Genomic DNA, 16,948 nt, shown 5'->3' with positions numbered 1-16,948 from the left:
GGACTAATGCTGATCCTCTGTTGCTCAGCAATTGGTTCCAGGATCTCCCCATAGATACTGATTCTGGACCACTGGAATAAGGGCTACTCCCCAAAAAAAGCTTGAAAGAAATTTCTCAGGTTCCTGAGCATGAGAGTACTCGATCTACCGCTCCCCATATTAGGAAGAGGCGTGTTCTGGTAACTGGGGATTCCCTACTGAGAGGGGTAGAGTCAAAAGTATGCCAACCGGACTTGTCGTCTCGAGAGGTCTGCTGCCTACCAGGTGCATGCATCCAGGATGTGACGGAAAGGGTAGGAAGACTCATCAAGCCCACAGATTAGTACCCCTTCTTAGCCGCCATATCACACTGTTGACTTATGTTTAGTTTGTGGTCCACTAAGACTCCCAGATCTCTTTCACATGTACTGTTGTCAAGCCAACTATCTCCCATCCTGTACCTGTGCCTTATGTTGTTTCTGCGTAGGTGAAGTACCTTACACTTCTCCCTATTGAAATCCATTTTATTGCTTATGGCCCAGCTCTCCAGTTTATCAAGGTAATTCTGAACTCTGACCCTGTCCTCTGGGGTATTAACTATCCCTTCCAACTTGGTGTCATCTGCAAATCTGATTAGCATATCCTCTATTCCATCATCCAAGTCATTTATAAAAATATTAAATAGTACAGGTCCCAGGACAGACCCCTGTGGCACCCCACTGGTCACTCCTCTCCAGGATGAAGTTGTGCCATTAATGAGCACCCTTTGGGTTCAGTTGGTCAACCAATTACCAATCCACCTAACAGTAGCACTGTCCAGCCCACATTTTACTAGCTTTGTTTCAAGAAGATCATGGGGGACTTTATCAAAGGCTTTACTGAAATCACAATTTCAGAAAGATGTAGACAAGATGGAACGTGTCCAGAGGAAGACCAACTTACAATCACCTTCCTTTCCCCTCCCCACAACAGACACCCTGTGAGGTAGGAGGCGCTGAGGGAGTGTGACTAGCCCAAGGTCACCCAGTAGGCTTCATGGGGAGGAGTAGGGAAACCAACCCGGTTCACCAGATTAGCGTCCGCCACTCACGTGGAGGAGTGGGGAATCAAACCCAGTTCTCCAGATCAGAGTCCACCGCTCCAAACCACCGCTTTTAACCACTACACCACGCTGGCTCTCCATGATGATGATGATTCTTTGGATCTTGGCTGCTACAATCCCATTTAGCATATCTGCCTTCATCCACGGTAAGGAACGCCATGCACAGGACAAGCAAGGAGGGCACCTCAAGGGGTGAAACGTGAGTAGCACTAAGCTGCCCTAAAGAATGGTTTATTGCAATCAGTGCAGCCTGAAGTAATGAGAACAACCCAAGGTTGGGAAGTAGTTCAAATTCTTCTCTGAGTGGCTCATTGTGTCATCTCTCCCACACTGCCTTAGAGTCAGTGCAGACCGAACATTATAAGCTGATCACCCTTCCTGGTTTCAGAACGGCCTGGCTATCTGTTGGAACATGAGACTGCAGATGGCAAGCAGATGTAAAAGATCTATGTGACAGCCAGGTGATTGGTGGTGTCACATGACAGCTCAATGACTGAGCAGAAAAACTGGCTTGTACTGGACTGAGCTAGATAGTCCTGGAGACAAGGCAGCCAACAGGTGATTGGCTGAGAGACTATGCCAGATATGTATATAGGTGTGTTATATATGTATTGGGTTGTGGGTTGTGGAGAGTTGATGACCAAGCGGAGCATTCTGTCACTGTGAATAAAAGAGCACTTTTGTACTACGTGCTGAGTCTTCTGTGCTTACTCGCCTGTAGAGCTGCAACGCTTTCTAACACACGCCAACAGGGTTATGGGCCCAGAACAGCTCAACTGCGCTACATCCTGGAGGTTCTGAGCAGAGGTACTATCTGTGGAACAAGGGCTGTAGTGAGCAGAAGGCGAGTGGATGTCTGAGGTTGAGTCAGACGGAGCAGAGGAGGTGCCCAGCAGGTCTGTCAGCAGCAGTGCGTCTGAGGCGGAGGAGGAGAGCGACACGGAGCAGGAGCAGCAGGGAGCGGGAGAAATTATGGCTCAAGCTGCAATGTCCTTGCTTGTGGAGAAGCTCACTTCTACCAACTACAATGTGTGGGCGTTACGAATGCAACACTACCTTAAAAGAGAGGCACTGTGGATTTATGTCTCCAACCCACCGGATCCTGAGACGCCGCAGGACGTGGTGAAAGATGAGAAGGCACTGGCAAGCATAGTGCTGAGCGTGGCTGACGACCAGCTTGTCCATGTGACGGGAGCTTTGAAAGCGAAAGCAGCCTGGAACTCATTATCTCAGGTCTACGTCCAAAAAACAGCTGGCTCTTTGATAGCCATAACGAGGCGTTTGTACAGAACTTTTCTTTTGCCGTCAGTTCCTGTGAGAAACCATATAAATGAACTGACTGAATGTTTCCAAATGCTGGAGCAGAGGGGGAAGACTCTACCGGAGGATGATAAAGTTTATATACTCCTGAGCTCTCTGTCTGAGCAGTATAACATGCTAATTACAGCTCTGGAGTCGGTTGAAATTGATAAACTAACTTTACAGTATGTTATTGGAAGAATTTTGGAACATGAAAAAAGATTGCTTGCAAGAAATCCTGAGAAGCCTGCCAAGCCGGAGGGAAACCTGCCAAGCCAGGAGACGCGGAGGTTTGCCGGCGGAGAAAGGAATGCGGAGCAGAGAAAGCCGGGTGATTTACAGCAGCACGTGGCTCTGAGGGTCAGACGTTGCTACATCTGCAAGGCTACAAATCACTTAAAGCGTGACTGCCCAGAAGCAAGGAAGAAAAGCCGAAGGGACCAGTCGTCACGTGAGTTTGTGAGCGGTCAGAAGGCATCATTGGTGCTGACTGAGCACAGTGACACAGCCGGTGTCTGGATTTTAGACTCTGGTGCGTCACAGACCATTTGCCGGCATCAGGAACTTTTAAAAGACACACGGGACTCAAGTTTGCCGCACGTAAGCCTCGCTGATGGAAGGAATTCTGAGGTGACACGTGAGGGGAGTGTGTGGTTCCCAGCTTTGAACTATACATTTAAAAAGGTGCTATGTGTCCCTGAACTAGAGAACAATCTGTTAAGTGTAAGTGCCCTTGACAGGGCTGGATATACTGTAACATTTACAGACAAGGCTTGTAAGATATCCAAAGGTGGGAAAGTGCTTCTTACAGGGAAAATGTGTAATAATGTGTATGTGGTAGAAAATAGGCATGTGGAGGCAAAGATGATAACTAATAAGAGCCCCCATGACAATTGCATACATCTGCTACATAGAAGGTTGGCTCATGCAAATTATGAGACCATAAAGAAAACGCTAGCCTTACTGGGGAAGGAAAAAGTTAAAGAGTGTGGGAACTACCTGGATTGTGAGGTATGCAAAAGTTCCAAATCTAAGGCTTACCCAGTGGCTAAGCATAGTGAGAGACTCTCAGACACTGCATTAAAGGTAGTGCATGCAGATGTAATAGGTCCCTACAGGGAGAGTCACTCAGGTAACCAGTACGCATTGATTCTGGTGGATGATTGCACCAGATTTTCCTGGGTGTATCCTTTGAAAAGGAAGTCACAGGTGTTTGAAACATTTAAGTATTGGGCCAAAAGAGTGCAGAAACAACTTAAATGTACCTTGGATTCTCTCCAAACAGATTTTGGGGGAGAATTCATGTCAAATGAGTTTAAGAAATGGTTGCAGATGCAAGGTGTGAGGCACAGAGTTGCCAACGTGGCGGTGCCAGCAGAAAATGGTGTTGCTGAGCGACATGGGGGAATGCTACAAACAAAAATGTATTCCATGTTGCAGGATGAAGGGTTGCCAATGACATACTGGGCAGAAGCAATAAAGGCCGCCTCCTATGTTTCCAACAGGATCTGGACCAGGTCCATACAAGACATACCTTATAGGGTTTTGTACCAGAGGGATCCTAGCTTAGGTTACCTCAGAGTGTTTGGTACAAAAGCCTGGGTTGATGTGCCAATATCCAAGAGAAGGAAAGGAGGAGCGAGAGCTAAGAAACTAACCTTCCTTGGGTATCAGTCTGGCATGAAATCATACAGGTTTGCTGATGAACATAATTCTCTCAGCTACAGCAGAGCTGCGAATTTTTGTGAGGGTAATAACTGGGCCAGAATTCATGGACAGGAGGAGCCAAAAGAAATTGGGCTACCATTGACAGATCTCTCACAGGATGCAGATGGGGTGAAGCAGGAGGGATCTCCTCAAAGGGCTTCATCGCCAAGGGCTGAAGAGGGGAGACAGATTCCTAGGGTGTCAAGCAGGAGCACTAAAGGAATTCCCCCGGAGAGGTATGGTTTTGAGACCACTGATGTAAATCATGTACAAGTCAAAGAACCAAAGAGCTTTCAGGAGGTAATGGCTTTGGAAAGCAGGGAAAAAGAGGCCTGGCTAGAAGCCATGCAAACTGAGTTTGATTCCCTGAAAGAGAATAAGGTATTCTCTGTAACAAAACTGCCAGCTCAAAGAAAAGCCATAGGGTGCAGATGGCTTTACAAAGTCAAACAGTGTCCAGAAGGGAAGATACTCCGTAAGGCCAGGCTTGTGGCTAAGGGTTATTCCCAAGTTGAAGGGCAAGACTTTGATGAATTATTTGCTCCCACTGTGAAGGCTGATACTATAAGAGCTGCATTGTGTAAAGCTGTCAGAGATAACATGTTAGTGCACCATTTTGACTTCACCACTGCATATCTGAATGCAACAATAAGTGAAGAAATATATATGGAGCAGATCCCTGGGTTTGAATGCAAGGGTAAACAAGGAGTATTAAAATTGCATAAGGCTCTGTATGGATTAAAGCAGAGTGCACGTGCATGGTCCCAATGCATTAGTGAAGCATTGGCAAATCTTGGGTTTAAGCAAGGTGTTGCTGATCCTTGTATGTTTACCAAATGTGTAAAGGGCTCTGACTGTGTTGTATTTTTATATGTTGATGATCTTTGTTTGTTGTGTCATACAAAAGAACAACTAAACTGGTTTAAGGAGGCAACTGGAAAACTGTTTAAAATGAAGCATCTTGGTGACATTCAAAATTATCTGGGGGTAGAAATTACCAGGAACCCAGAAGGATATTTTGAATTGTGCCAGGAGAAAAAGATTGAACAGCTCCTAGAAAAATTTAAAATGACAGAGGCAAAAAGCACTGAGACTCCCATGACAACAGGGTATGTGAAAGAGGTGGATGATAAGGTATTCCATGATAAAAATCAATACCAATCGTTGGTGGGTTCATTGTTATATCTGTCATGTTGGACAAGACCAGACATTTGTATGGCAGTACATTTGCTTTGCCAGAAATGTGCATGTCCATACATGAAAGACTGGAATGCAGCAAAAAGGGTGCTGCGATACTTAAAAGGCTCAGCTTCAGCCAGGTTGTGTTTAAAGGCTGATGCAGAGGAAACAATCACAGTGTATAGTGACTCCAGTTGGGGGGAAAGAGAAGAAGGAAAGTCTACCACTGGGTACGTGTTATTTCTACATGGGGCACTGGTTATGTGGAAGTCTTTAAAACAGACTCATGTAGCTACCAGCACATGTGAGGCAGAATATTCTGCATTAAGCGACAGTGAGATTCAGCTGGAATGGCTGTGTCAACTGGCTAAAGACCTAAATCTTGAATATGAAATGCCTGTAAGTGTTTACTGTGATAATACTGCAGCACAGCAATTGGCTGGATATCAAGGTATAAGAACAAGAAGTAAACACATCACAATAAGATACCAGAATGTCAGGGAAGCGGTAAACAATGGTTTAATGGTTCTGAAACATTGTGCTTCAAATGTAAATATTGCTGACGTTTTCACCAAATGTTTGTCTACTGAAAAGTTTGAACTATTTAGAAGCAAATTGGGGCTTGCAATGTCAGTCTAGGAGGAGTGTTGGAACATGAGACTGCAGATGGCAAGCAGATGTAAAAGATCTATGTGACAGCCAGGTGATTGGTGGTGTCACATGACAGCTCAATGACTGAGCAGAAAAACTGGCTTGTACTGGACTGAGCTAGATAGTCCTGGAGACAAGGCAGCCAACAGGTGATTGGCTGAGAGACTATGCCAGATATGTATATAGGTGTGTTATATATGTATTGGGTTGTGGGTTGTGGAGAGTTGATGACCAAGCGGAGCATTCTGTCACTGTGAATAAAAGAGCACTTTTGTACTACGTGCTGAGTCTTCTGTGCTTACTCGCCTGTAGAGCTGCAACGCTTTCTAACACACGCCAACACTATCATCATGGGTGGAAAAACAATAAGACAATAAATTTTCAATCATCCCTGCCAATTATATTAGGTGCTTTGGAACACAGGCAGGACAATGCTGCAGCAGTTTGAGGGCTTCCTAGAGTCACCTAGTTGGCCACTGAGTGGACAGACTTCTGGACTTGGTGGATCTTGGTCTGATCCAGCAGGGCTTTTCTTATGTTCTTCTTCTGTTCTTCTCTATATTGCTTGGGGATTAACTGTAACAACAGGAGATCTCCAGCCACCACCTGGAGGTTGGCAACCCTACTAATGCTGCATCACCACCATTTGGGGGTTCTGATTTCTGGCCATGTCCTCCACAGACTACCTGCATGCAGCAACTGGAGTCAGAAGCAAAAGTCGCCATCGCACCTGGTACGCAACCCGATTTCACTCAGCCAAGCAACCCAGCTGTGTGATACATGGATCCGAACTACAAACGGTTAGAACTTCAGTGTTATCCAGGAGCTGCAACAGATTATGACCTGGCTTCAGCAATGCTCAAGCAGAAACAAAAGAGGCCTCAGCACAGCTCTGCTTGTGCAAGATGCTGCATGACCCCCTAGCCTAGCGCTTCCTTCCCTTTTCTCCATATTGCATTGCCTCAAAGCTTTGGTCTGCTTGCTTAAGGCCATTCCACAAATTCACAGCAGAGGCAAGACTTGAATCCAAGACATGGTGGTTCCCAGCTCGACCTCTTGGGAAATACACTACAGTCATTCTAACACTCCTAGAAGACTTTCTGGCAGATGCAACCCTGGCACTAAAATTGTACCACAATTCGGCTCTCAAGAATTTAGGACGAGAACTTAAGAGTTAAAAATCCAAATTTTTGTAAATCAAGTATTTTACTAGGTCTGCTCTGAATTAGTTCTCCCAAGCGCGCACAGGACGCCACTGGGAAATTAAATAAGTAAAAGCAGCCCTCTCCCTCTCTGGCATGCTTTTACGAAGGGTGAGACAGATACATTAAACAGAACACGGATTCTGTTCTGAGTACATGGATCAATTAAATGTATCACCAGTGGCTAAGAACAACAGCCAGTTTGTGCTGCCCAAGTATATACACATGTTTGCTCGAGACTTCTCTTCTGACTTCTTCAGATTGTTGACAATTCCTGCCTCACAGAGGCTCATGCTTTTTTCATGGCTTCACACATAGCCACGGTGTGTGTGTCCCCCCCCCTCGTGCCCCTTCCCCCTCTGGGCCTGGGCCAGAAGTGGCCTCTTATTCAGCGCTGGACTTTACAGAAAGAAAGCAGTACTGGGGGACTAGGAATGCACAGCACTCTGTGGCTTCTCACAGCTGGGACAGAAAATGAAGCCTCCACTCAGAGGGATGAAAAACAGAGTTGCTTACCTGTAACTGTTGTTCATCTAGTGGTCTTCTGTGCAGGCACACATGGATACTGCGCATGTGCAGGTCAGCCACGGAGAACTTTTCACTGTAAAGCTTCTAGAAAAATACGCTGCTGCTCGCCCCTCCCCTCCAAAACGGTCATGTGACGGGGTGAGCGGTCGTCCCTCCAGTTCTCCTTTCCTTTTTGCTGCCGTGGTATCACCTGAGAGTGAGCAACCTACAGTGGGGCAGGAGGGAGGGATGTGTGCCTGCACAGAAGACCACTAGATGAACAGTTACAGGTAAGCAACTCTGTTTTTCATCGGCGTGGTCCCTGTGCAGTCCCACATGGGAGAATAGCACGCTAAAGAATACGCAGGAGGCGAGTTAAGGTTACAATACTGACCGTACTTTATTATGACTTATAGCACTGACTGCAGCACTGATTTTCCAACGATTGCATTGGAACTGGCATCTACCTCCACCGAGTAGTGATGGATTAACGTTGAAGGAGTCGACCAGGTGGCCACCTTGCAAATGTCTATTATACTGACCGCTGCCTGAAACGCAGTGGATGAAGCGACCGCCCTAGTGGAATGCGCACGCACCCCTACTGGACACTCCTTCCCTGCCTCCTCATACGCCAAAGTGATAGCTATGGTGATCAACTGGGAGAGTGTCTGTGTTGACACTTTGCACCCTTTCTTGGGCCCAAACAAACATACAAATAAACTTTGGTCTTTCCTGAACAACTTAGTTCTGTGTAAACAGAACAGCAAAGCTCTCCTGACATCCATCGTATGCAATAACTCTTTACCCAACTGGGGGTTGGGAAAAAACGTGGGTAGAACTATCTCCTGAGATGTGTGAAATCTAGACACTACCATTGGTAGGTAGGTCATACTAGTGCGGAGTACCACTCTGTCCTTGTGTACTTTCAGGAAAGGTGGATCATGGCGTAGAGCTGTCAAATCGCCTACCCTTCTGGTAGACATGATAGCTACTAGAAATGCTACTTTGTAGTTAAGGAGGTGCAGATCACATGATGGCAATGGCTCGAAAGGTTTCGACATCAGTTGGGTCAAAACCAAAGATAGACTCCATTGTGCAACTGGTGCTTTGATGGGGGGGAATGAGTTATTAAGCCCTTTTAAAAACTTTTTACACAAAAGATGAGAGAATAGCGAGCTCATATCTATTCCGATGCGATGAGATGGCTGCCAGGGGAGCCTTAACTGAGGAGTTGGCCAAGCCTCTATCCTTCAGTAGGAGCAGGTACTCAAAAACCTTAGGTAAAGGGCATTTTACCAGATCAACCCCTGACTCTCTGGTCCATGACACAAATTTATTTCGCTTATTTAGGTAGGATCTCCTAGTGGATGGCTTCCTTGCTGCGACCAGAATATCTGCTACTCTGTCAGTGAAGATCAGTGTGGCTGAATCAGCCACGCTGTCAGGTGAAAAGTGGTTGGGTCGTGGTGCCATACTCTCCCTACTGAAAGAAGGTCTGGAACTTCTGGGAGCTCCCAGTACTGTCCTGGACACAGCTTCCAAAGGGTCGGAAACCAAGGCCTCTTTGGTCAGAATGGAGCTATTAGAATCATATGTGCCCTGTCAGCTACAGCCTTCCCTATTACCTTGTGTAATAGGGGATCGGAGGGAACACATACACTAAGTCCCCTTGCCACAGGAGATGAAAGGTGTCCCCTACAGACTCGGCATCCATTGCTGCTCTTGAGCAGAAAACCTATAGCAGGAGAGCCCCACCTTTCAACAATTTGATGGAACAATTGGTCCTTCAAGGACCATTCATGCTGAGTGTCCAGGTCTCTGCTCAGGGAGTCCGCCATGACGTTGGTCTGTCCTGAAACATGAATGGCAGTTACGGTGGCTTGGTGGCGAATTGCCCATTCCCAGATGTGAACTGCCTCTTTGCACAGTCTCCGTGACCCGGTGCCGCCCTGCTTGTTTATGTAGAACTTTGCAACAACGTTGTCTGTTGCAATCAGCAGTCAGCGTCCTTGCACAATCCCTGTGAAGGAAATCAGTGCATATTAAATGGCTCGAAGTTCTAACAAACTGATGTGCATACAAGACTCCTCTGGGGTCCACCTGCCTTTTGCTTGCACAGAACCGCAGTGGGCGCCCCAAACCCCCAAGGAGGCATCAGTATAGATTTGTATATTGTGCATTTGCACTTCAAAATCAACGCCTGCAATCAGATCGTCCTCCTGATTCCACCAATCTAAGGACCTGATGATTGGTCTAGGAATACATAGCATCTTACACTGATCATCCACATTCAATCTAAAGTGATGTAGGAACCACAGCCATAGAGGCCTCATTTTTAAATGGGCAAAAGGAACTACACCTGTCGTGGAAGCCATAAGGCCCAACAATTTTTGGATTTGCACTGCCTTTTGGAAATGGTTCCTCTGAAATGCTTCCACCATGGATTGTATAACCCTGACCCTTTGTAATGGTGGGAATAGCTTACTGAGTTGGGAATCTAGGACTGCGCCTATGAATTCTACCTGCTGCATGGGTTGTGTGTGGCCTAGATTTTGTCTCATTGAAAATCTGGGATCACGATAATATCTTGTTCCGATGGTGAAAAATAAGCCTGCTCACCCCTCTTGGGGGAAGCAGACTGTCTCTGTTGCGCTCATTCACGCTCCCTAGAAGGTACTCGACTCCTTCAGCTTTTAGACGAAGTTGGGGAGAGAGATGACGTCTTGGCGGTTCTATGTGGGGAGTGCGAGGCACTGCCGTGCCTGTTAAGTTTCTCCTCCCGTTTACAGGTCCTGATAGGCAAAAGCAGCAGGGTCCCCTTGAAGGCTGAAGTTGGCGATGGTATCTTAGGGGCTTGGCACAACTTCAACATCGAGCCATCCTTCGACGTCACAGAGGCATGACCGAGGAGATCAGTCCCAATCCCCCAACGTCAACGATGCCGGTACATCCCTAGAGGAAGGAGCCTTCTTGGAAACGCCCTCTAGGAATGGGCACAGGGATTGCTCAGACAGGTGAGCCTTAAGCTTGAGGGCCCAGTCCTGTCTGGCTGTTTGAGTGAGCTATCTACAATGTTTGCAAGATGCGGTTACATGCCCCTCGCCTAAGCAACAGAGGCACTCATCGTGCTCGTCTAATTGAAACATCTTAAGCCCACAAGATGCGCACTTCTTAAACAACGCCATTTTGTCCATTCACTCACCCGAAGCTCACAGCACATCCTTCTCCCACGGTGGTGAAGAAAGAACTGGAGGGATGACCGCTCGCCCCATCACATGACCATTTTGGCAGGAAGGACCGTTGGCGGGGAGGGGCAAGCAGCGCATATTTTTCTAGAAGCTTTACAGCAAAAAGTTCTCCGCGGCTGGCCTGCACATGTGCAGTACCCATGTGTGCCTGCACAGAGACCATGCCGATGAACACATGAAGCTGCTTTCTACTGAATCAGACCCTTGGTCCATCAGTCAGTATTGTCTACTCTGACTGGCAGTGACTCTTCAGGGTCTCAGGCAGAGGTCCTTCACATCACCTACATGCCTAGTCCCTTTAACTGGAGATGCCGGGGATTGAACCTGGGACCTTCTGCATGCCAAGCAGATGATCTACCACTAAACCACAACCCCTCCCCTGGGATCCCAGCAAAGGGCCTATGACAACCCTTGCTCGTGTAAACTGCATACAGTGACAGGGTGTTAAACGGAGGCGTGTAATTCGGCTTGTACAAATATGAGTTTCATGAAAACAGGACGTTTTAGCTCATAATTCTCCAGCCTCTCTAACAACGTTCATTTACTTGGTACCTCATACTGGGGAGGAAAAAAGGCTTGTAAATAATTGTCAGAATCAAATAACTATACTGCATTTACATCCCACCCCCCTATGGTACAGAACAGGTTAAATTATAAAAGCAAACAGAAAAGCCTCAGGGCTGTGCTTAACAGTTTTATGTTCCCCTTCCGCCTTGGAGATATTGTAAAACTCAGCGTATCCCTTTGTACGTAGCAATCACTATGCACAGCTCTACTTGGGATCACATGGATTATTCAGAAGCCCAACCCACAGCCTGCAGTTGAAGATCTCTGAATATGTTGCATAAAGCCTAACAAAGCGGATAATACTTAATGTGATGGAGCCCCTTCACAACGAAGGCAAATAATAATGGAAAAGTAACAGGAATACAGGCCTGACGTTCCGCTTGGTGCATTGGTGTTTTTCACGACACCCTATTACTGACCATCTTAGAGCTTCTTATTTAGCCAACATACTAATTCCAAAGCTTAGAGCAGCCTTTACGCCCCTACATTTCCAAACAATGCCAACGGCTGTATTGGCTGGCTGTTATTGCCGAATTCCAAAAGATTAATGTTTTTGCATCTGTGGAACGTCTGCTCTGGAGGACCTATACCATTATTTATTTGAATGCCTTCTATACGTGGAACCCAGGGCTAAATTTCTTGCCGGGTAGGTTTCTGGCTTAAACACTTGTCCTGGTGCTGAGAAATTAGTATTTTTGTTAAAAGACTCTGATGGGTTTGTTCCTTATAGGACCTCCCTGTATGCTCTGGCGACAAAGAAAATAAGGTCCAATATGGTTGCTAAGAGAGCTGATCCTTCGAGTTGGTTTTAATGGTTGCAACAAGGTCTCACTGGCTGACTGGGACACTACCACAATTTTTAGTTATTATTGCTCTGTATGCGTCAATTTAGCATAGTTTTTATATGGCATATTATTAATCTAGCAATTTCTTTTAGTATTTAGTTGTGGCATTGTTGATATGTTTGTAATGGCCTAAGGCTACTTGCAAATGAAACTATTCATTCAACACCTATTAAAGAATCATACGAGCATGGGAGATAGAAAGTGCTGACAAGTTATACCCTCATCCACCTACCTTTGTGGTTAAAGATGCCTTCCATCTCCATGCTGCTTCTGGAGTGGGCGATGCAGAGAGACCCACAGGGCACCAGCCCTTCCGCAGCCGGGGACCGGTCGGTGGTTCGAACAAGGCACCAGTCGGGCTTGTCGTGCGGCCTCTCAAGAACCTCCACGGTCTGGCCACGGCGGATTGTCAGTTCGTTGCTGTTGCATGCCGTGAAATCGTGGATGACCACGGTCAACTCGCACCCTCCGGACAACTGCAAGGGAAGTCGGCAAACAGAGAGATGTCAAGCTTTGTGTGTTTAAGAATGCTGGGAGGGGGGCACATGAACACTTGAAGCTGAACACTTGAAGTGGCCTTATACTGAATCAGACCCCCTCTTGGTCCATGCAAGTCAGTTCTGTCTACTCAGACTGGCAGCGGCTCTCCAGGGTCTCAGGAAGAGGTTTTTCACATCACCTACTTGCCTGTTCCCTTTAACTGGAGATGCTGGGGATTGAACCTGGGACCTTCTGCATACCAAGAAGATGCTCCACCACTGAGCCACAGCCCCTTCCTAAAGGAAGCCTTAAACCAGACCCTTGGTCTATCAAAGTAAGCATTGTCTACACAGACTGGCAGTGGCTCTCCAGGGTCTCAGGCAGAGGTCTTTCACACCACCTACTTGCCCAGTCCCTTCAACTGGAGAAGCTGGGGATTGAACCTTCTGCACGCCAAGCAGATGCATGCTTGGCATGCAGGAGGGGAACCTGACACCTGTCAAGTTTATAACACACCTTCTGCAAAGAGAGCTGGGGACCAAGGACCAATTGGCAATTTTACCATGCCCGCTTTTCCTGATGAATAGAGAGTGAGTGTATACATTCAATAGGTCATCAAGTATTTATCAATGAAAACCTGAGATTGATGAAATGACAACTTGCACTATAAGCACTCCCAACGGGAAAACAATGTGGAAAAAATAATCTCTGGTTTACTTTACCATGGTAAGACATAATATGGGATCGAAAGATTCCATACACTGATAACTGCTCTGAGCCCGGTCCTGGCCAGGAAATAGACTGGGGTACATATGGAATAAAATAAAATAAACTGTGATACATTCTTTTAGTATGGGGGTAGGCAATCTCTAACAGCCCAAGGGCTAAAAAAGACACAACATTTACCAGTGAAAGTGTTGCCATGCTAACAAATGAAATAAATGGGTTGGGTGGGGGGACGGACCACACATGAACACATGAAGCTGCCTTATACTGAATCAGACCCCCTCTTGGTCCATCAAAGTCAGTATTGCCTACTCAGACTGGCAGCGGCTCTCCAGGGTCTCAGACAGGGGTCTTCCACATCACCTACTTGCCTAGTCCCTTTAACTGGAGATGCCGGGGATTGAACCTGGGACCCTCTGCATGCTAAGCAGATGCTCTACCACTGAGCCACGGCCCCACAGAGGTCGTATTTGGCCAGGCATGTGTGGAACAAAGCCAAGCCTACTGCCTTCTCCAGCTCCAGCAGGGCTATCAGTGCCTCAGCTGCTTGGGTGGAGATCAGGCCCTGGATGCCAAGCAAAATGGCTGTTGTCAGCCCAGGTGGTGGGGATTGCCTAGCCCTGCCCTGGAATGATGACAGAGCTTCCAGACATTCTTCTATTAACCTAGAAATGAGGGTGTCCTCTTCTGAAAACGAGATATTTCCAAATTCTGAGTAAATAACATTTCCACATTAAATGCCAAACACTTAATGCTTGCACCTCCATTTAATTTCCAAACCGTGAAACAGACAGACACGTGCGCTGCTACCAGACTTTTTCATTCCTGGAAGCACACACCACAAAAGGAGATCCCGTCTGAGGGGCTTAACTGCCAAGGGACGCCCTGCCTGCGGCCTGCCCACTTCAGAGGCACAGGACACCGCAGGACGTCCCTTTAAGCATAAAGGACAATCTCGTGATTTGCTGAGTGGGATTACAAGCAGCAACTACCCAGCAAGGATGAACCCAAAAAAGGATGGGTTAATCCCTCCTTTTCTTGTCTTCCCTCTTCCCCAAAACCGTCGGACCCCACTTCATTCAAGCAGCCTGGGGTCTTCCCAGCGATTTCCCATGACCGCTGCCAGCCAGTCCTTCTAATTAATCCCGGCTCTGCACAAGGGGGAGGGAGGGGGTCAGTAAAGAGAAGGCCTTCTGGCTCTCGTAATTCAGGAACATAAATCAGCACACACCATCAAGGAACAGGCAGGAATTAGTCATGTTGCTCCTACTCCGTCTCTCTGGACATCCTCTGCTCCAGTCAGGAGGTGTGCGCTGGCAGAAATATGCTGCCATTCCCAGCATTAAAGATATCTGGGGTGCTCTCTCCGCCCCCACCCCAACTTCCTTTCTGTGTTTTATTAGCTCTCAGTCCATTCAAAATTATGCCAAAAAGGCGGTTGGGAGTGGGGGTAGAAAGTTGGGGGGAGTCAAGGGAAAGCTCTCGAGCATTTTTTTGGCACTGATTTATTTTTACGGCTCTCCCTTGACTGGAGTCAGAAACAATTGAAAACAGCTGTACGCCTGAGGGGGTCTGAGAAAAAGACCTTTCTGATTCTGCCTCTGACCACAAAGTGTCAAACGTGGGCCTCCTAAGGGGAAAGGGAAAAAAATCCTTCCTCCTTCAGCCTTCGCAGATGTTTGGTAGCCGGTTCGGCCATCCTGGCCCACGAGGACATAGACCCAAATCTCTTTCTGTGCTTGGGACACACCCGTAGATGTTTGTGCCAGTGCTAAACCAGAAGGACGCCTGACACTATATAACACAAAGGAGTGGGTGAGTGAGTGAGAATGCTTAATGGAAGGAGAAGAACATAAAGAACTTAAGAATATAAGAAAGGCCCTGCTGGATCAGACCAAGGTCCATCAAGTCCAGCAGTCTGTTCACACAGTGGCCAACCAGGTGCCTCTAGGAAGCCCACAAGCAAGACGACTCCAGCAGCACCATCCTGCCTGTGTTCCACCGCACCCAAAATAATAGGCATGCTCCTCTGATACTAGAGAGAATAGATATGCAGCATGACTAGTATCCATTCTAACTAACAGCCATGAATACCCCTCTCCTCCATGAATATGTCCACTCCCCTCTTAAAGTCTTCCAAGTTGGCAGCCATCACCACATCCTGGAGCAGGGAGTTCCACCATTTAACTATGTGTGAAGAAATACTTCCTTTTGTTTTGAGTCTCTCACCCTCCAGCTTCAGAAGATGACCCCGCGTTCTAGTATTATGAGAGAGGGAGAAAAGCTTCTCCCTGTCCACTCTCTCCAAACCATGCATAATTTTATAGACCTCTATCATATCTCTCCTTAACCGCCTTCTTTCCGAGCTAAACAGCCCTAAGCGTTTTAACCGCTCCTCATAGGGCAGTTGCTCTAGTCCCCTGATCATTTTGTAGGTATCAGTTCTCTGGCATCTATGGTTAAAAGAATCTCAAGCAAACACCTCTGCCTGAGAAGCGTAAATGTCTCTTGTAAAGGGGTTACAATTTTTTTCTGCAACCTTGTGAACTAGAAACTTGCCTTAAAATGCACATTCTCAGAATTGTAAGGTGTCAGTCTCCCTGTTCTGCAACACCCCTGTACACTGTACTGCAATGTGGAAACTACTAACAGCCCGAGTTTTCTAACAGCCTAAGTATATAGGTCTTTTTTTGTAACATAATAAACAAAAACCCCTAAGAGATGTGGTATTATTTAGGTAAAGATAGGGACTGAATCTGATGCTGTTTCCTTGACCCAAAGAAATTACCCATTTACAGTTTCCCAGGATATTCAGCCAACTTGATATGGTCAGGAAATTGGGGGGGGGGAGAGAGAGAAGGAGGCATTATGAAAACTAATCCCTTAAAAATCACTTGCAGGTGTTTCTTACCCACCTTCCAAGGAGAAGGAAATTACACACAGACTTATGAAAGGGCTTCTATTGAAGAGCGTTACATAGTGCTTCTTTTCACCTCTGAGATTCTATGCTCATTTCTGCGGGGACCATATCAGTGTGGAAATCCTCCACAAATTGATTTAGAAACACAATTACTTGGCTAAAAGCTTAGTTTGGATGACAGATGGAAGGAGAACTTTGCTTAGTTAGCTGTGGACAGACAAGTAAAGGAGCAAGAGGCCAAAGGATATCATTTCTAGGTTTGGGTGACTCTTCCCATCCCTCTTCAGATTCTTGAAATCCGAACAGACTCATTGCAGCGCCCACTCTTACTCAACATGGGGCTGGATCCATTCTTAACTGACACAGTGGGAGGTCTCTTCCACATCACACTTTCCCACAATACTATGGGACAATGGCCCCCAAAGTTGAACACTGCTTTAGGGCAGCTGAATTTCATGTTTAAAGATTCTGGTTATCTTGAGTGCTTGAGACACTAGCTGCGAAAACGCATGGTCGCTTTGTCCTCCTTTTACCCC

The 16,948-nt window shown here is 46.7% G+C and overlaps 1 protein-coding gene across 1 annotated transcript in view; it reads right to left on the bottom strand.

The window, feature by feature from the left end:
- Positions 1-16,948, bottom strand: part of TRIO (trio Rho guanine nucleotide exchange factor) — a 218,637-nt gene that overhangs the window by 77,423 nt on the left and 124,266 nt on the right. The window contains exon 33 of the mRNA XM_056854855.1: positions 12,519-12,762. Coding sequence (XP_056710833.1) covers positions 12,519-12,762 — 244 coding nt within the window. The remainder of the gene's footprint in view (positions 1-12,518; positions 12,763-16,948) is intronic.

The sequence above is a fragment of the Euleptes europaea genome, chromosome 8, assembly GCF_029931775.1.
Source record: "Euleptes europaea isolate rEulEur1 chromosome 8, rEulEur1.hap1, whole genome shotgun sequence".
In the NCBI taxonomy this organism is placed as follows: domain Eukaryota; kingdom Metazoa; phylum Chordata; class Lepidosauria; order Squamata; family Sphaerodactylidae; genus Euleptes; species Euleptes europaea.
Note: the sequence above shows the minus strand (reverse complement) of the source record. Positions and strands in the feature narration are given on the sequence as shown.